The sequence below is a fragment of the Equus przewalskii genome, chromosome 7 (genome assembly GCF_037783145.1).
Source record: "Equus przewalskii isolate Varuska chromosome 7, EquPr2, whole genome shotgun sequence".
NCBI classification, from domain to species: domain Eukaryota; kingdom Metazoa; phylum Chordata; class Mammalia; order Perissodactyla; family Equidae; genus Equus; species Equus przewalskii.
This window is the reverse complement of record NC_091837.1, coordinates 21,306,858-21,327,231: the sequence shown is the minus strand read 5'-3', so window position 1 is coordinate 21,327,231 and position 20,374 is coordinate 21,306,858. Positions and strand designations below refer to the sequence as shown.

The window sequence follows — 20,374 nt, the reverse complement described above, 5'->3', positions numbered from 1 at the left end:
CCTCAGCAAAAAGAAGAGGATTGGCAGTAGTTAGCTCAGGGCTAATCTTCCTCAATAACAACAACAAAAAAACTGTATATGCCCTTTAATTAGGACTATGTAAAACATGCTTATTCAATTTTGAAATGTCATTAGTATTTGTGGTAATAGAAACATGAGTTTTTTCTCTATTAAAAAAAGAAACAGAGTTGTTGCCTCCAGGAAACACATCTCACCTCCAAGGACAAACATATGCTCAGAGTGAAGGGGTGGAAGACAATACTCCAAGCTAATAGCAAACAAAAGAAAGCAGGTGTCGCAATACTTATATCAGACAAAACAGACTTCAAGATAAGGCAGGTAAAGAGAGACACAGAGGGACAATATATAATGATCAAACAAAAACTTAAACAACCCGATCAAAAAATGGGCAGGAGACATGAACAGACATTTCTCCAAAGAAGATATATGGATGGCCAATAGACACATGAAAAGCTGTTCATCATCACTGATCATCAGGGAAATGCAAATCAAAACTACATTAAGATATCACCTTACACCCATTAGAATGACAAAAATAACTAAAACAAATAGTAACAAATGTTGGAGAGCTTGTGGAGAAAAAGGAACCCTCACACACTGCTGGTGGGAATGCAAACTGGTGCAGCCACTATGGAAAACAGTATGGAGATTCCTCAAAAAATTAAAAATAGAACTACCATACGATACAGCTATTCTACTACTGGGTATCTATCCAGAGAGCTTGAAGTCAGCAATTCCAAAAGCCCTATGGACCCAATGTTTATTGCAGCATTATTTACAATCACCAAGATGTGGAAGCAACCTAAGTGCCCATCAACAGATGATTGGATAAAGAAGATGTGGTATATATATACAACGGAATACTACTCAGCCATAAAAAAGAACAAAGTCATCCCATTTGCAACAACATGGATGGACCTTGAGGGAATTATGTTAAGTGAAATAAGCCAGACAGAAAAGGACAATCTCTGTATGACTCTACTCATATGAGGAATTCAAACCTGTGGACAAAGAGAACAGATTAGTGGCTACCAGGGGAAAGGGGGTTGGGGGGTGGGCACCAAGGGTGAAGGGTTGCACCTACAACACGACTGACAGACAATAATATACAACTGAAATTTCACAAGATTGTAACCTATCATTAACTCAATAAGAAATTTAAAAAAAAAAAGAAACAGAGTGATGACAACCTAAATAGTTCATATATAAGAAAAGCAGTCATGGGGTCAGCCCTGTGGCCTAGTGGTTAAGTTCAGCATGCTCCACTTTGGCGGCCTGGGTTCGGTTCCCAGGCATGGACCTACACCACTTGTCAGGGCCATGTTGTGGCAGTGACCCACATACAAAATAGAGGAAAACTGGCACAGATATTAGCTCAGGGAAAATCTTCCTCAAAGCAAAAAGAGGAAGATTGGCAACAGGTGTTAGCTCAGGGCCAATCTTCCTCAGCAAAAAAAAAAAAAGGCAGTCATAACTAGAGCTGATATTTTTCATGAGCAAACACTATCTTTAAATAACTGGCAGTCACACAAATGGTGACAATTGATATATTTAAAATTTGGGGGACATATCTGACAGACAATAATCAAAAGTACCATAGGAAATACTTTCCGTAAATCAATTCACTAGTTGCATCTGTTGTACTTTGGCAGCAGTTTATCTCAGTGTAGGGCTGGTTATATTCCTGGTTAGGAGGGAACACTGGGTGGTGAGATGGGGAAGACCACCGCAGATGTTGGGAACTATCAATGAACAATAAAACTTTTCACCCTCCAAAAAAGAAATGATATTTAAAACTCAGGATCACTCAAGCTCCAAACAGATGGACTGCTATCTTCCCGAGCATGGCACATCGACAGATTCAACTCATTATACGAACCTGTCAGCATAGAAGGAACGTATACCTGGATTATTTCAAAGCAGATCAACTGGCCAGACTTGCACAAATACAAAACTTTCCAGTAAAGGCTATGGAATACTGAAACCTTCTCAAATGTTAGAGTGGAATGTAAAACCCTTCCACATATTTTCCTACCATTTTTCACTTTATGAAGATGACATCATGGCCAAATTAAATTGCATATGGCAATATGGTATTTGTAATTTATATGGCAATTCAAAGATTCAAATATCAGAATTCAAATATCAGAATATCAGGCAATTCAAATGTCAGTTAAGTTTTCACGTGAACCAAGTAAATGAATCATGAATGGAAGGATGGAACTATGTCTCTAAAACGAAAGCCTAAATCAAGAGTGGATCACTTATCAATTAAATTAGACCCTGAAGCTGCATGACCTTATTCAATCCTGGAAATATATGTTCATTCAAACTCTCTTTCAATATCTCCTTTTTTGACTTGGTTTTTTATTATACATAATAATTAGTATTTCTGTGATTTATATACCTCACAGAATACAAACATAGAATATATTATCCCCTTGACATAAGATTTTAACCTTTTTTTAACTTTTTATTGAGATTATAATAGTTTACAACCTCGTGAAATTTCAGTTCTACATTATTGTTTGTCAGTCATATTGTAGGTGCACCACTTCACCCTTTGTGCCCACCCCGACCCCCCTTTTCCCTGATAATCACTAATCTGTTCTCTTTGTCCACATGTTTAACTTCCACATACGAGTGGAGTCATACAGAGATTGTCTTTCTCTATCTGGCTTATTTCACTTAACATAATACCCTCAAGGTCCATCCATGTTGTTGTGAAGGGGACGGTTTTATCCTTTTTTATGGCTGAGTAGTATTCCATTGTATATATATACCATATCTTCTTTATTCAATCATCAGTTGATGGGCATCTAGGTTGCTTCCACGTCTTGGCTATTATAAATAATGCTGCAATAAACACGGGTGCATGAGACTTTTGGAATTGCTGATTTCAAGTTCTTTGGATAGATACCCAGTAGCGGAATAGCTCGGTCATATGGCATTTCTATTTTTCATTTTTTGAGAAATCTCCATACTGTTTTCCACAGTGGCTGCACCAGATGGCATTTCTATCAGCAGTGTGTGAAGGTTCCTTTTTCTCCACAACCTCTCCAACATTTGTTACTTTTCGTTTTGGCTATTTTTGCCATTCTAATGGGTGTAAAGTGATATCTTAGTGTAGTTTTCATTTGCATTTCCCTGATGATCAGCGATGATGAACATCTTTTCATGTGCCTATTGGCCATCCATATATCTTCTGTGGAGAAATGTCTGTTCATGTCCCCTGCCCATTTTTTGATTGGGTTGTTTGACTTTTTGTAGTTGTGTCAGTTCTTTATATATTATGGAGATTAACCCTTTGTCAGATATATGACTTACAAATTTTTTTTCCCAAGTGGTGGGTTGTTTTTTTGTTTCAATTCTGTCTTCCCTTGCTTCGAAGAACCTCTTTAGTCTGATGAAGTCCCATTTGTTTATTCTTTCTATTGTTTCCCTTGTCTGAGAAGACATGGTGTCTGAAAAGATCCTTTTAATACTGATGTCAAAGAATGCACCGCCTATATTTTATTCTAGAAGGCTTATGGTTTCAGGTCTTACCTTTAGGTCTTTGATCCATTTTGAGTTTATTTTGGTGAATGGTGAAAAGGAATAGTCAATTTTCATTCTTTTTACATGTGGCTTTCCAGTTTTCCCAGCACCATTTGTTGAAGAGACTTTCTTTTCTCCATTGTATGCCCTCAGCTCCTTTGTCGAAGATTAGCTGTGCATAGATGTGTGGTTTTATTTCTGGGCTTTCAATTCTGTTCCATTGATCTGTGCACCTGTTTCTGTACCAGTACCATGCTGTTTTGATTACCGTAGCTTTGTAGTATCAAGATCTCCTATTTTTAAAAAGGGTCTTTACCTTAACTGATAACCACAATTAAATTTTATACTTTAATTCATGAGTTTTAACCCCTAGCTTGGTGCCGAAACTAAGAATGAACCCTAACTTGTTACCAGATTAATGAGCTTTGTCTCAGCCCTGAAAACTTTCTCCAGCACATGGTGAATTTTTCCCAGATCTTCATACGATTGCTATTAAGAACAGGACTGTGAGAACCGTAAGGGTTCCCAAATTTGAGAAATTGCTGTTCAAATTTTTTTTTTGCATAAAAGTTCCATCTTGTCCTGGCCCCTGCTGAGTTTTCATCTTTTGTCATCTTCTCATGACCAGGGTTCTATTTTTCCACCTCCCTTCTAATGTTGCCTCAATGTCCACACCACTCAGTCTAAATCCTGTCTTTCAAACCTCAGCTCTGTTCCACCAACCACAAATTTGAGAAACTCTGATTTCCTTTCTCTCTTTCTGAGGGTCAGCTACAAACTGTAAGAAAAATTGTATCTGCTGAAAAGTGCACCAATGATTTGTTTTTAACAAATGATGTTGGGGCTGGCCCCGCGGCTGAGTGGTTAAGTTCACGCACTCCACTGCAGGCGGCCCAGTGTTTTGTTGGTTCGAATCCTGGGCACGGACATGGCATTGCTCATCAAACCATGCTGAGGCAGCATCCCACATGCCACAACTAGAAGGACCCACAACGAAGAATATACAACTATGTACCGGGGCGATTTGGGGAGAAAAAGGAAAAAATAAAATCTTTAAAAAAAAAAGAAAAAAGGTAAATCAATTTTAAAAAAAAAATGATGTCCATAAAGGAAATGTAGTAAGTAGCATATAGAGTGATTCTTGGAAGTTGATCCAAGCCATCAAAATCCATATCTAAAAATTTTTCCACTTTTTCACCAACACAAAATCTTGACAGAACCAATACAGATCATCTTCCTATGGCTTAGTAGTCAACAGAATAAAACTTGGAGAAAGATGCAGAAATGAACTCCTCAAAATGGTTTGAACACTATCATAAATTTTATTATTAGGAGTATGTAAAGGAAAAGGGTATCTATGCAAAGACTAACTTTATCTGTTATTGCTTGAATTACACAGTTAAAGACTACCAAAGTGTGACATATTCATCAAACGCTAAGTATAAATATATTTTAGTAAGAAAACCACTGTTGACAATTTTAAAATAGAAAAATAAAACAAATTAAAGAAGGAAATTATACAGCTCCCAATACGTGTAACACATACCACACTCTACCATACATAATGTTGTTTATTACAGTCTGTCCCTGCTCTCAGCTGTGAGCTCTAAGATGGGGAAACCATGCCTTATTCATACTTATCACCAAAGCTCAGCGCAGTGTCTGGCACATAAATGTTTGATATGGGGCCGGCCCAGTGGCACAGCAGTTAAGTGTGCACGTTTCGCTTCGGCAGCCCAGGGTTCGCCAGTTCTGATCCTGGGGGCGGACATGGCACCACTTGGCAAGCCATGCTGTGGCAGGCATCCCACATATAAAGTGGAGGAAGATAGGCATGGATGTTAGTTCAGGGCCAGTCTTCCTCAGCAAAAAGGGGAGGATTGGCAGCAGATGTTAGCTCAGGGCTAATTTTCCTCAAAAAAAAAAAAATAAAAACAAAAAAATAAAATAAATGTTTGATAAATTAATGGATGAGAAGATACATAAATTCCAAGAATAATTCTCTTAGGATGTACATCTGGTTCCCACTGTCCATCTGAGTAACCTTCCCTCACTTGGACTAATTATAATTCTGCCTTTTGGAGCAATGGAGAATAATTCTTCCTCTTCTACATAAGAGCCTTTTAATTAGACGAAGAAAATATGTGTGATGGGGGGACCCCTCCCAGTATATGAGTTAGGGCACTTGTTCTCAACCCTGGCTGAACATTAGAATTACTTTGAGAGCGTTTAAACATTACTAACGAGTGGGCCCCACCCCAGTCAGATTAACTCAGGCTGTCTAGGGATGAGACCTAGGCTTGCTGTTTTTTTAACTCCACAGGTGAATGCAATATGCATCCAAGATTGCAAACGACTGAGTTAGGGGAACTGGGTTCTAGCTCAGCCTCTGCAAATAAGCGTTTCCCCTTAGGCATTTTACTTCAACTCTGTGTTTCTATAGCTATAGGATGAGGGTAACACCTGCCTCTATTTTACACTGTTGGTAAAATCAAAGGAAATAATATACAGGGAGTGCTCCCAAAAAGGTGAAACTGCTCGACAATTGCTGGCACATTAAAGATACTTCCTTATTTTGGACCATATCACAAGAAAGGGAATTTTTCCAGATAACCCTATAAGAAGGGATACCTGACTAGACAAAAGCTGGGAGTGGGGGCTGGCCCCGTGGCCGAGTGGTTAAGTTCGCGCGCTCCACTTCGGCGGCCAAGGGTTTCGCTGGTTCGGATCTTGGGTGTGGACATGGCACCGCTCATCGGGCCATGCTGAGGTGGCGTCCCACATGCCACAACCAGAGGCACTCACAACTAGAATATACATCTATGTACTGGGGGGCTTTGGGGAGAAGACGAAGAAAAAAAGAAGACTGGCAACAGTTGTTAGCTCAGGTGCCAATCTTAAAAAAAAAAGCTGGGAGTGTTGGGAGCGGAGTAAAGGAGGTTTGAATTAAACACATGCTTCATTTGAGCCAACACCATTTAAAAAATGCTAATGCAATCTTAAAATGCCTTAGTAGAATTCCAGTGTCAGGAGCAATGGAGGTAATAACCTCATTTATATTCTGCAATAGTCAAACTGTAACTGGAATATCCTGTTGAGTGCAGAGTACCTCATTTTAAGAAGTCATTAACAGACTAGTATGTGTCCAGAAGAGGGTGAGTTGACTAATTCGGCAATCATGTCACATGAGAAATGGTTAAGGAACTAGGGATGCATGGCCTGCAAAAGAGATGAGTTGGAAGGGGGAGCTGCCTTCACAGGACTGAAAGGCTGTCACGTGGCAGAGGAAGACTTATTCTCTATTGCTCCAGAGGAAGCAGAAAGAGGAAGGTACTGGGATGCACAGCATAACAAAGAACTTTGACAACAATGCAAACAGCACGTATCAGAATTCTTGGATGTATTTACTTTCAAGATTCTTGGGATCCACTTACAAAGACTGTTTCAAGAGGTCTAGTACGTGCCCTGGAATCTGCATCTAAAGTAGCCTCTGGGTGATTCTGCATGGTGCTTTTTTTAAATAATAATCTTTATAAAAGGTTTATTGTAATATAATTCACACACCCTAAAATTCATCCACTTAAAGTGTGCAATTCAATGGCTTTTAGTATATTCACAGAGTTGTACAAGCATTACCACAACTTGAGAATGCTTTTTTTTATCACCTCCAAAAGAAACTCTGTACCCACTAGTAGTCACTCCGCAATTTACCCCGAATCTCTCAGCCCTAGGTAATCACTAATCTACTATCTATAGATTTACCTATTCTTTACATTTAATATAAATGGAATCATACTATACATGGTATTTTGTGACTGCCCTCTTTCAGTTAGCATAATGTTTTCAAGATTCATGACGTTGTAGCACGTATCAGTACTTCATTCCTTTTTATTGCTAGTAATATTCCATTTTATGGATAGACCACATCTTATTTATCCATTCATCACTTAATGGACATGTGAGTTGTTTCCACTTTTTGGCTATTATGAATAATGCTGTATGAACATTCATGCGCAAGTTTTGTGTGGACTTACGTTCCATCCCTCTTGGTTATGCACTACAAGGGGGACTGCTGACTCACACAACTCTATGTGTTCCATCCCTCTTGGTTATGCACTACAAGGGGAACTGCTGACTCACACAACTCTATGTGTTCCATCCCTCTTGGTTATGCACTACAAGGGGAACTGCTGACTCACACAACTCTATGTGTTCCATCCCTCTTGGTTATGCACTACAAGGGGAACTGCTGACTCACACAACTCTATGTGTTCCATCCCTCTTGGTTATGCACTACAAGGGGAACTGCTGACTCACACAACTCTACGTTACCCTCTGGAGGAACTGCTAAACCCCCTCCAAAGTGGCTGCACCATTTTACGTTCCCACCAGTAACGTACGAAGATTCTGATTTCTCCACATCTTGCTACCACTTGTTATTATCTGTCTTTGGTTAGAGCCATCCAAGTGGGTAGGAAGTGGTAACTCATGTAGTTTTGATTTGCATTTCCCTGATGGCTAATGATGTTGAGCATTCTTTCATGGGCTTATTGGTCATTTGCATATCTTCTTTTGAAAAAGCACAGTCCATTTTGAGAAACAATGATTTGTTTCTCAAATCAATAAGGACAATAACTTCAATGGACAAAAGCGCACCAAATACATTTAAATCTACAAGCTTATAATGATATTACAAAAAAGAAAAATCACCATTGGAGGATGTTGGCAAACCAACTCATTATTTTGAAAATTGGTTAATATAGGGAAAGATTCAAACATTTACCCTACCTTTCTCATATCAACTATACACCTAAGTAAGAAAACAGATGATAAAGGAAAGCTTCTCTCTATAGAAGCATCCTGGCTAATAAATGAAGGAATAACAGACTATCAACATATTGCAATCTCAATTTAATATACCAACGCACTGAGCTTTAGCAGCTGCAAACATCACCAAAAAAGCAGCAGACACCATGTGCCACCACCCATGAAGCAGTCTTGCCAAAAAAAAAAAAAAATCAAAGTTAAATCTGATTAAACCATGGTCTAGAGATTCAAATATGAATTTATGGGAAACAGGACAGAAAAGACACATTGAACTATACCAAGGGGTGCCACAAGCATAAACCAGATTGTGGGAAACTCAACAAGACAAAGAACCAAATTTCTTCAACAAATAAACTGCAAGGAAGGAAAAAAAAAAGAGGAGAGAGGAAACTTACAGTTTAAAAGACATCAACCAAGCTTAGTGTGTGTGTCTTATTTAGATCCTAACTCAAACAACCTTTTAAATATATTAGCACAATTATAAAACAGGAAATTTGAACTCTGCCTGCATATTTAATTATACTAAAGAATTGTTAATTTTCAAAGATTTGAAATACTATTGCGGTTATGTTTTTTAAAGGAGTCCTTATCTTTTAAATACATATTGAAATATTTGTGGATAAAGTGCTACAATGAAATGAATTTACTTCAAAATAATATGGGAAAGAGAGAAGTAGGTGGCAGTATAGCTGAAACAAGATTGGCCATGAGTTGAAAATTGTTGAAGTTGGTGATGCATACATAAGGGTTCATTACACAATTCTGCCTACTTTTATATTTTTTGCAATTTTCCAAACTTTTTATTTAAAAAAGTGTTGGAGCCGGCCCGGTGGCACAGCGGTTAAGTTCGCAGGTTCTGCTGCTCGGCGACCCAGGGTTCGCCAGTTCGGATCTGGGGTGCGGACATGGCACGGCTTGGCAAAAGCCATGCTGTGGCAGGCGTCCCACATAGAAATAGAGGAAGATGGGCACCGATGTTAGGTCAGGGCCAGTCTTCCTCAGAAAAAAGAGGAGGATTGGCAGTAGTTAGTTCAGGGCTAATTGTCCTCAAAAAAAATAAAAAATAAAAAAAGTGTTTTTTTAAAAGCTTGTCAAAACCAAAATAGGATATATTGATAGGTTGTGAGAGCCCCATCACCGGCCATAATGGAGAGGAAACTGGCTGGCCCTTTATTATAGTTCTTGTAAATAAACACAAGGATTTCTTCTTCCAACGCTAGGACTCTATTAAAACAAGTAGTCTTTTACAATAGGTCCAGGGCCAGCCCCATGGCGCAGCGCTTAAGTGCGCACATTCTGCTTTGGTGGCCCGGGGTTCACCAGTTTGGATCCCGGGTGTGGACATGGCACCACTTGGCAAGCCATGCTGTGGCAGGCGTCCCACGTATAAAGTACAGGAGGATGGGCATGGATGTTAGCTCAGGGCCAATCTTCCTCAGCAAAAAGGGGAGGATTGGCAGCAGATGTTAACTCAGGGCTAATCCTCCTCAAACAAATAAGTAAATAAATAAAACAGGTCTAGCTAAATCACCTCAATTTGCCACTTAATTTTGCTAACAAACTTTTTCTTGGAACTCTCAAAATTGTTTACAAACAACTATTATTAATCCAGTTTCCTTATGAAGTACATATATTTGCTTAAATGTTCACCCTTAAGGAACACAACAAGAGAAGAAACAGAAATTAATCAAATGAGAAAATATATTTAAAAATTTTTTTTTAAGTTTCAAATACAATTCACCTCTAAGGCACAATTATCGTTAGTATAAGCAATATGTTTACCATCAAATAATATACTTCATGAGACAAAGGTGTAATACATTTTCTGGGACTGATGACTAACATCTGTTTCCTCAAAATATATGCACCAATATACTATCTTATTGAGCAGATAAGTTATAATCACTGCTCCTCCCCCAAAAATACTATTTTACTGATGTATATTTAGCCCAAAAGATTTTATAAGATGAAATAGAGTAAAAGGATAAATACAGCAAACAGAAACTAAAGAGTATGTCACCTCACGTAATGAGTACCACAGAATCACTGCATTACTTTCTAGAGAAGAAAGCGTGTGTGCAGAAAATAATAAGTTTAGTGGTTGGGAAACAAGGCAAGAAAAATAATAGGTATAACACATTCTCTACAGCATATTTATAAATTTAACCAAGCCCCTCAACTTCATTATTACAGTATTAAATATCAACATTTTTGCCTTCTTATTATAGTGTACTCAATTTTTTTTGTTGTTTTTGCATTCTGAGTTAAATTTTTCAAAATTTGTACTAGGTTTTATAGAATTGTAAAAAATCTCCTATTGGTAAAACGTGAAAGTATGAAATACTGACAAGACAGTGAAACAATAGGAATTCGACACTTCTGGTGGAAATATAAATTTGTACAAATACCTTGGAAAACAATTGGCATTGTCCAGTTAAATTGAAAATGCATTGTCTTAGTTTCCTGTGGCTGCTGTAACAAATCACCACAAACTCAGTGACTTAAAACAACAGGTATTTATTTTCTCACAGTTCTGGAGGCCAGAAGTCTAAAATCAGTATCACTGGGCCAAGTTTGAGGTGTTGGCAGGGCCACACTCCCTCCAGAGGCTCTAGGGGAGAACCCACTTCTCGGCTTTTCCAGCTTTTGGTGGCTGCTTGCATTCCTTAGCTGCGGCCACGTCACTTTACTCTCTGCCTCTGTGATCACAAGGCCTTCTCCTTTCGTACTGTGTGTAATCTGTAGTCTCCCTCTGCCTCCCTCTATTAAAGACACCTGTGAAGCACTGCCCCCAACCTGACAATCTCCCCATTTCAAGAGCCTTAACTCAATCACATCTGCAAAGAGCCTCTTTCCACACAAGGGAACATTTACAGGTTCCAGGGATTAAGACTTGATATCTTTAGGGGCCATTTTTCATGCCCTCGTGTATGTACATGCATACAGCCTACAATCCAGCAAAGCAGTCTTGGGTAATTCCCTGCAGAAACTCTTGTGCATCAACACCAGAGGACAAGTACAAGAATATTCACAGTGGGCTGGTCCCAGTGACCCAGTGGTTATATTCAGCCCGCTTTGCTTTGGCAGCCCAGGTTCAGTTCCCAGGTGCAGACCTACACCGCTCTTTTAGCAGCCATGCTGTGCTGGTGGCCTACATACTAAAAAATAGAGGAAGATTGCCACAGACGTTAGCTCAAAGCAAATCTTCCTCAGCAAAAAAAAAAAAATATGTATATATATATATATATATATATTCACAGCAACATTGTTAATAACAACCAAAAAAATGGAAACAAATATACATCAACAGGAGAATGAATACACTTTTGACGTAATCGTATAATTGAAATTGAGTCGCAGTGAAAATAAAAGTCTATCTACACACATTAACATGGAAGAACCATATAACACATGTGGAGCCAAGAAAAAAGCAAGTCACAAAAAACTACATATGGTATTCCACATTTATATAATGAGGTCTTAAAACACACAAAACTAAGCTCCATAGTGTTTAGGGTTGTGTGAATAATATGATAAAACAATAAACAAAAGCAAAAGAAAAATGAACATAAAATTCAGGATAGTGGTTTCCCATGTGGGAGTGAGACAGGGTTGGATTATAGAGCATGCAGGGGCCTTTAAAAGATTTTTTTTTAATTTTTTCCTTTTTTCTGCCAAAGCACCCCCTAGTACATAGTTGTGGGTCCTCCCAGTTGTGCTATGTGGGATGCCACCTCAGCATGGCCTGATGAGCGGTGCCGTGTTCGTGCCCAGGATTGGAACTGGCAAAACCCCGGGCCACCCAAGCAGAGCGCCCGAACCCAATCACTCGGCTACGGGGGCAGCGGGGCCTTTAAGGTACTGGTGAGGGGCCGGCCCGTGGCCAAGTGGTTAAGTTCGCGTGCTCCGCTTCAGCGTGACAAGGCACCACTCATCATGCCATGTTGAGGCAGCATCCCACATGCCACAACTGGAAGGACCTACAACTAAAAATACACAACCATGTACCGGAGGCTTTGGGGAGAAAAAGCAGAAAAAAAAAAAAGAAGACTGGCAACAGTTGTTAGCTCAGGTGCCAATCTTTAAAACAAAAAGGTACTGGTGAGGACTCATTTCTTAACTGGGCAATGGGATCACAGAATATATAATATATATATATATAAATTTACTTATATTTATATATTCAAAAATTCTACCCAAAAATATATATATCTTACATATATATAGTTTTTAAATACAGGATATATTTAATAATAAAAATCTTATAATTCCTATTATTATTCCAGCCTTGAAAAGCAGACCAAGATCATTATGCCCACTGCTGCTAAGGAGTTAGTGGTTTCTCTAGAGATGCCATCACTATATAATGCAAAGCATCCCTAGTATAAGGCGTGAATGCTTAAGTGTCTCACATTTTTAGGAACAGCATGAGCTGACGCACAAGCGAAGCTCTGGGTGGTGTGCGGCTCGCTCTGCCTCTGGAAAGAGCTGCTGGTTGTCTAGGGAGACTGAGGCCTGGAGCAGAGACTCTGAATGGCAGTGGGGTGGGGAGCAGGCAGACTGCCTCCCAGGGGACATTTGGCAATGCCTAAAAACATTTTTGGTTGTCACAAATATAGAGTCGCTACTGGCATCTAATAGGTGCAGGCCAGGGATGCTGCTAAACATCCTACAATGCACAGGGCAGCCCCCACAACAGAGAATCATCTGGCTGAGGCTGGGAAACCTTGGTTGATAGAGTGCATGCAATAAGCCTAACTACTGCCATCTGACATTAAGTGTGACAAGGCAATCTCTCAGAAAGGATACAGAAAGTCCCAGTTTGCAAAATTTGCCATCCTCAGAATTTTGCACAGGAGGAATTCTAATCATATGTTCAATTAAAATACAAGTTTTACAGATAATTATTACATACCAGAAGCATTCTGATAGACTGTAAACTCCTCAAGGATGCAGACTTAACTTCCTTCATCTTTCTATCTTCTCACTAAAATCTCAGTGTGCTTTGAATTGTTTCTCCTGAAATAAGGCACAGAGCACAGCACCTGGCATGTAGTAAGCATTCAATAACATTAGTTAATTTTTTTAATGTTTTTAGATTTATTTCAAATTCTGTCAATATAGATTACAAACTCGTCTATTTTGTTCCCTAATGTATCCCAAGCACCAGAGAACCTCGTCCAGAAATAGATGCTCAATAAATATTTACTGAATGAGCAAGTGACTGAAAATGCTACCTGATAGTGCAATACAAACAAAACAAAACAAAACAAGAGAAGGAACAATAGACATAATGAGGCACCACCTCCAAACGCACTCCCAGGTCAGCAGCTGTATTTGAGACTCCCGATCTCATCTTCCTGGAGTCAGGCTGTCAGCTTCCAACGTGAACAAGAAAGCTGAAATCAGTGTCATCCATACTGTGGTTATAAGATCACAGACATTAATTCTAAACCCAAGGTCTGTAACTGTTTGGCTATGCTTGTCAAGAATATGAATATGTACCCACTGACTACTTAATAAAAATTAATGGGGCCGGCTGTGACCGAGTGGTTAAGTTCATGCGCCCCCCGTGGGCGGCCCAGTTCCGGCGCGGACATGGCACCGCTCATCAGGTCATGCTGAGGTGGCGTCCCACACAGAACAACCAGGGGCACTCACAACTAGAATATACAACTATGTATAGGGGGCTTTGGGGAGAAGAAGACGGGGGCGCAAAAAAAAGGATTGGCAACAGATGTTAGCTCAGGTGCCAATCGAAAAAAAAATAATAATAATTACTGATGACCATGGCTGACCTGAATATCTCTAAGAAACACGAGAAATGCATCTTTTCTGCAGTTGAATCTTGCCCTTCTCATCAATTCCTGCTCACAGCTGTGCCAGACTAACTAAAACTGCCTGGAAACCTCGTCTATCACTTTACTGGTTATTTCTTCTACTAAATCAAGACTCCACTTTAGAATTCAAATCCATCTGTCTCCCTCAGTCTGCAAAGAACAAATGTTCAGAAAAACTAACCAACTAGCTAAAATTAAATGTATCTTTCATAGCTAAGACTTAATATGTTGTTGGGGGGGAGGGAGCAAGGAGTGTAAGGATTAACCACTAAAAAGAAGGTGACACAAAGTTTAATCATATTAGATACTTAGATATTCAACTCCTAGCTTAGCAAATCAGAGACAAACCCAGAAACTTTGCTAAAATGGATTTACATCTATACGCAAAACTTTCTGGTGAAATTAACAGTCAAACATTGCTCACTCAAAATAATTACATATGACTATCACCCCCAAAAGTTTGCTCATCCCTTTTCCTCTCATTTGGATATTAGAAAGGCTAAACTGGGGGCTGGCCTGGTGGTGTAGTGGTTAAGTTCCCACGTTCTGCTTCGGGGGGCCCAGGGTTCGCCAGTTCGGATCCCAGGTGTGGACCTATGCACCGCTTGTCAAGCCATGCCGTGGCAAGCGTCCCACATATAAAGTAAAGAAAGATGGGCATAGATGTTAGCTCAGGGCCAGTCTTCCTCAGCAAAAAGAGGAGGATTGGCGGCAGATGTTAACTCAGGGCTAATCTTCCAAAAAAAGAAAAAGCCTAAATTGGCTCATAACCTACAGCTTCACTTTTGATATCTCAAATATGTAGGGTTCAATGCTGAGCTATTGGTCTTGTCCCATGATCAGAAAAACATAAGGAGGGGCTGGCCCCGTGGCCGAGTGGTTAAGTTCTCACGCTCCGCTGCAGGCGGCCCAGTGTCTCGGTTCGAATCCTGGGCGCGGACATGGCACTGCTCATCAAACCACGCTGAGGCAGCGTCCCACAACTAAAAGGACCCACAACAAAGAATATACAATTATGTACCAGGGGGCTTTGGGGAGAAAAAGGAAAAAAAAAAATCTTTAAAAAAAAAGAAAAACATAAGGAAAAAATCCACTTTTTATGGCCTTTATCCAGAACCTATGACTTCAAATTTCTAAGAGTTTTATCAATTATTAGAGCAAAATATATAAAATTTCCCCTCTTGATTCTATCACTCCTGAGTTACAAAGTCTTTGCCTAGAAATAATACAGGATGAACACACGAAAATATTCTACAAGACTGAAAAAGACCTCGTGCATTCTGAATTTCAACAGCCAGCAGTGGCTTCTGTGAGATTTTTGATTAATTCTTGCTCTAAGATATATTTAGTAGAAAAAAAAAAGTGGCCAAAACATGCATACAACATTGATGTCAAAAAAAGATAATACTAGGGGCGGGCCCCGTGGTCGAGTGGTTAAGTTTGCGCGCTCCACTTCGACGGCCCTGGGGTTTTGCTGGTTCGGATCCCGGGTGCGGACATGGCACCGCTCATCAGGCCACACTGAGGCAGCATCCCACATGCCACAACTAGAACGACCTACAGCTGAAGATGCATAACCACGTACCAGGGGGATTTGGGGAGAAAAAGGAAAAATAAAAGTCTTAAAAAAAAAAATAGGCATCCCAGTAATTCTTATCAGGTATGACTTGGAAAACCCTGCCCACCTTCTACCCCCACCCAAACTCCTTGTTTAGGTTGAAGCCAATTACTGCATACAAATTGGTTCTCATTGCTAGGATGAACTGTTTAAAAGCCAGACAGCGCATTCTCCAAAAAACAAAAGAGAAGAAAACCAAGACAATCTATTGGTTGAAACCACTCTTGGTTTCCAGAGAGAGAGAAAGGACCACTTTATAACATGAGGCAGGAGATGAAGCTTTTGTGTTGAGGCTGCCCTAGTTCCTGAATTTCATCAGCCTCTACAATTGCTCTGTGAGTCACGGGTGACTTAGTCTCCCCAACTCAGTTGCAGGGAAAGGAGAAAGGAGCGGGGAAATGTGTTCAGCAACCACCCTAAGGGGTTGCTCTCATTTTAAAAATAGACAAAAAGAGACGTGGAATTGCATATTCCTAAATAAGAGCTTTCCCAGTAGAAACAGGTGATCAATTATTTGGATTAGTATTTCATATATACAGACAATGGTGAGTCCATGGCAAACTGGACAATGCATGTCCCTCCTCAAGGCGTTCAAATTCAAGTATTTTCCAAAAAATCCTGTATGCCAAACAAGATCTATCTAGGGGTTGAATTTTGCCTTCTAACAACAGTGTGCAATCCCTGTGGGCCCAAATTCTTCATAATTCAGTTTCTTTTCCCATAAATATATAATTTATTGTATTAAATATATATTATTTCATGGGGGGGACGAATGTTGAACTTGAAAATCTCGTCAATTATACTTCAATAAAGCTGAAAAAGCCTCTGAGAATAAATGAGTTGGCGCCCGTCAAGTAGGTTCTTTGAAAAATGAAACTCCAGGATTGGAAACACCCTAGTGATTGAAATAGAAAGCCAGGTAAAATGAGGAACTGACTTGCACTTCAATTACCTACCACTAACCATCCATATGTGTATTGATATTAGGAATATCAGATCCTAGTGGACAGAACTTGGAGCTCTGATTCCCAACCTTCCACCTAGTCCAACACAGCTGTGACACCTCACACTCCACCGAGTCACTGTGGCTTCTCGTCACAGCGATGCTCAGGGCAGAGGCAGAGGGGGCCCTGCAGCAGGTGTTAAGAATTGCTGATTTAGAACATAAGGACAGTATGTTGGCCCAAGCTGTGTTTGTTCTCATGCCAATTGCTTGCCATATGAACTATAAATACATTCCATTTATCCGGATGACGTGTAATAGGACAATATGCAGAATTCCCTATTTGAGCTTTTTCAAGCTTTCACCTCATTGGCTCCGCCAAGTCCTTGCCCCCGGCTTGAGCAGAAACAGTTCACTTCTTAGTTTGGACAGACCATAGAGATAAAATGGTGGAGCATAGTCAACATAAAGGTCGAACGTTTTTAAAGACCAAGCATTGTAAACGTGGGTCGAAAAAATTTTTTTATCTTTTATTTATTCAAATCACTGTAGCACAGAGAAAAGTAATGATTACTTTGATATTAAAAAATAGACTAGATTAACACAAGAAGTGTTCTACAAGGGGATGCATTAGGAGGACCATATATTTTATTTAGGTGACCCTAGCATCTTTCTACTTTTGTAAGCAATCTCTAAAGCAGGAGTTAAGGAACTGATCAATTCTATGGCTGAGAGAAATAAGCCGCATCAAGCAGAGTCCAGTATGTCCTTGAAACAAGTTTTATGATGCTCCTGAACATTGTATCAAACAGAACTATAGATAAAAACTTAAAACTTACATTCACTAAAATGTTAGGTAGAGCATAATCATTTTTTAAATGTGCATATATATGTTTTATATATAAATGTATGTGTACGTGTGTATATATACTGAGTATTCATATAGAGAGGAGGGAGGGAGAAAAGAGGAAGAGCTTCCAAAATCTTAACAGTAGAGGAATTATGCTTGATTTTTTATCTTCTTTTTTTCTTATCTTTATTTTCCAAGTTGTGTACAATAAGCACAAATTGCCTTTGAATTGGGGAGGGGGCAGATATAATATGGGAAAAACACTTAAAATATAACATTAGGTAAATAAAGCAGGCTACAAAAAATAAAATATTTTTACCACTTTAAAAAAATCATACATAGAGAAGGCTAGAAGAAAATCTGTAAAATGAATATTTTAAAAATTCGTTGCATGATATTTCCACGTCAAATTCTTCTCCAGGGAAGAGTCTAATTAGCAAAGACGAGCCGTGCTTCTTGGGGAAGAAATCAGATGAAACACCGAGCTTTGCTTCTCTCTCATTATATGAATCTTGACTTAGCCATGCTGAGAACAGATGGCAAAAAAAATTGGCCCAGAACTCAGCTGCGGCAGTATAAACACAGAGGCCAGCAGGAAATACATTATTCCTACTTTTAACCTTTTCCTAGAAACAGTGCCTGGAATGTTATGGAGTAAAAATGGGTGAGCAAGTGTAGAAGGATTTTATTTTTGGCAAGGGATGAGGGCAAAGAAGAAAAATAAATTTGATTAAAGAAGCCTACTTAATTCTAGAAAAGCAATAGAGTATATTAGGAATACCTTGAATAATTTTATATTTCTGAAAATTATTATGTATTTTTTGGAAAGGCTATTGGTAATAAAAATAAGCACTTTTTATTTTGGTATCAAATGTCTTTTTAGATTCAAAACCCAAAATAAACATACCATTCTCACAGCGAGCTAAAAGGAAGAAGGTACTAATCATTTCTGAGGAAACTGCAGATGTTATTAGAAAGAATATTATTTTGTGTAACCTTTCTTGCTTTGGTTTCACTGATTTGGGGAAAGGCACCGTCATATTCTCCTAAGCTTCTAAGCAGTCTAACGCAAATTCCAGAATTTGCTGCTTAGAGGTTTAAAGTGTCTATTTTGTGTTTCTTTATTAAGGATACACAGCCAATGAAATAAAAGAGGCCCTCTCCAATCTCTCAGTATATTTTTATCAAATAAACTTTACGCTCTAGTGTTCTTGGATGAACTCATTTTTCTGGGCTTCAAAAGAATCAAACATCTTTACAGTCCCTCAAGTGAATAAGACTTTATTTCATCATAAGAAAAAAATAATCCAATTTAAAAAGCTTAAGGCTGTCAGCAGGACACACCCTCAATTTTCATTCTCCACATACAGTCTGCTCTGATTTATGATGCCAATACTTTTGACCACATATCACACCTCCTGGTTATTACATCTTTCGGTGAGAGGGCTGGGTCACTCTTTGCTAATGTGGCTAGTTCAGTCAATCAGAACCAAATACTAAGTTGTGGTTCAATCTACATTAAGGCAGGGCCTTTTAGCCTCCCTTAGCAAGCTCGAGTCTGTGTCAGAAACCCAACTGAGTGTGAATGGCAGCATAAATCACCACCTTCATTCACCAGACACCCTGTTTCAAATTCTAGCCATCAGTCCAGTTTGGGTAAGGGTTTAATTTTCTCTATCTTGCAGATCTGAATGATGCGAACCCAGCTTTCTGTAGAGATGCATCAAGTAGCCAACCCTTGCACACCCCTCCTGATTCACTTTATTAGTGTTTACAAGGAATTCAAGACTCTTGCTTCCAAGGCAATACAAGTTTCCTAAAAGAACAGAGGTCCCCAGGGCACAAAGCGGACAGGGCTCATCAGCTTTGACACTATCACCGTTCACCAAACATGCCAGGGTGGGGTTTGTTTAGTGCCTGCCAGGACACAGATAAGGGAGCACAGCTGGCCCTCCTTCTGCTATCTCAGAATATGGCTCACAACACCATGGAGATCTTCTCTAGGTAACCAATTTAAATACTCTTCTAACAAAAAACTAGGTGAGCGGTTTGGGAAAGAGGACTATCTAAGCAAGTACCCCCAACAAAGACAACTCTGGAGATCTCTAGATCTGTCTATAAACTATTTGTAGTGGTTGGATAGACACAAATGAATCTCATGCTTTAATAAACAGAAATCTCTAAGCAAGGGGGTAAAAGTGAAAGGTTTTAATTTAGTGTGCGGAGTTGTTTTTTTCCCCTTTTAAAGATACACATAAATCATGGAAGCTCATAACAGAGTATTTTTACATATTTTTTATGCTACATTGCCTGACTTGAATTGTGACAATGCACGAGAAAGATTTCATTACCAAGGACATCACATGTACCTACTTAGTAACGTAGCTTAACAGAAATACTGCTCAGTGTGTTTAAGAGGCAAAAATTCCAACGCAAGGTATGTCAGTCACTAATCTTTCTGATCCTCAGTTTCCTAGTCTTTAAACAAGGAAAGAATGACCCATACCTAGCCACCTCCCAGAAATGTGAGTTAGTAAGGTATGTGCCTAGCATGCCCATTCTCTCTCACATATTGGTGTTTTAGTCCAATTTAACAATGTGGGTACTAAGGAGGCTGAGGAGCTCTCATTCACAAATGCACATGCAGTTATGGGGAAATTGAGAACTTTCCATTAACAAGCTTTTTGGTTTTTATTTTACATAATGTCTAGCTCTCAAAATCTATCAGGGTATAAGTC

The 20,374-nt window shown here is 39.3% G+C and overlaps 1 protein-coding gene across 13 annotated transcripts in view; it reads right to left on the bottom strand.

Annotated features, from left to right (window-relative positions):
- Window positions 1-20,374, bottom strand: part of HECTD4 (HECT domain E3 ubiquitin protein ligase 4) — a 185,114-nt gene that overhangs the window by 137,593 nt on the left and 27,147 nt on the right. Inside the window, exon 1 of one of the 13 annotated variants that reach the window (XM_070628856.1) lies at window positions 13,301-13,324. The exons of the other annotated variants lie outside the window; for them this stretch is intronic. Within the exon in view, the coding sequence (XP_070484957.1) occupies window positions 13,301-13,309 (9 nt within the window). The 5' untranslated portion in view covers window positions 13,310-13,324. Of the gene's footprint in view, window positions 1-13,300; window positions 13,325-20,374 lie in introns of those variants that run through there. 13 annotated transcript variants of the gene reach the window in all.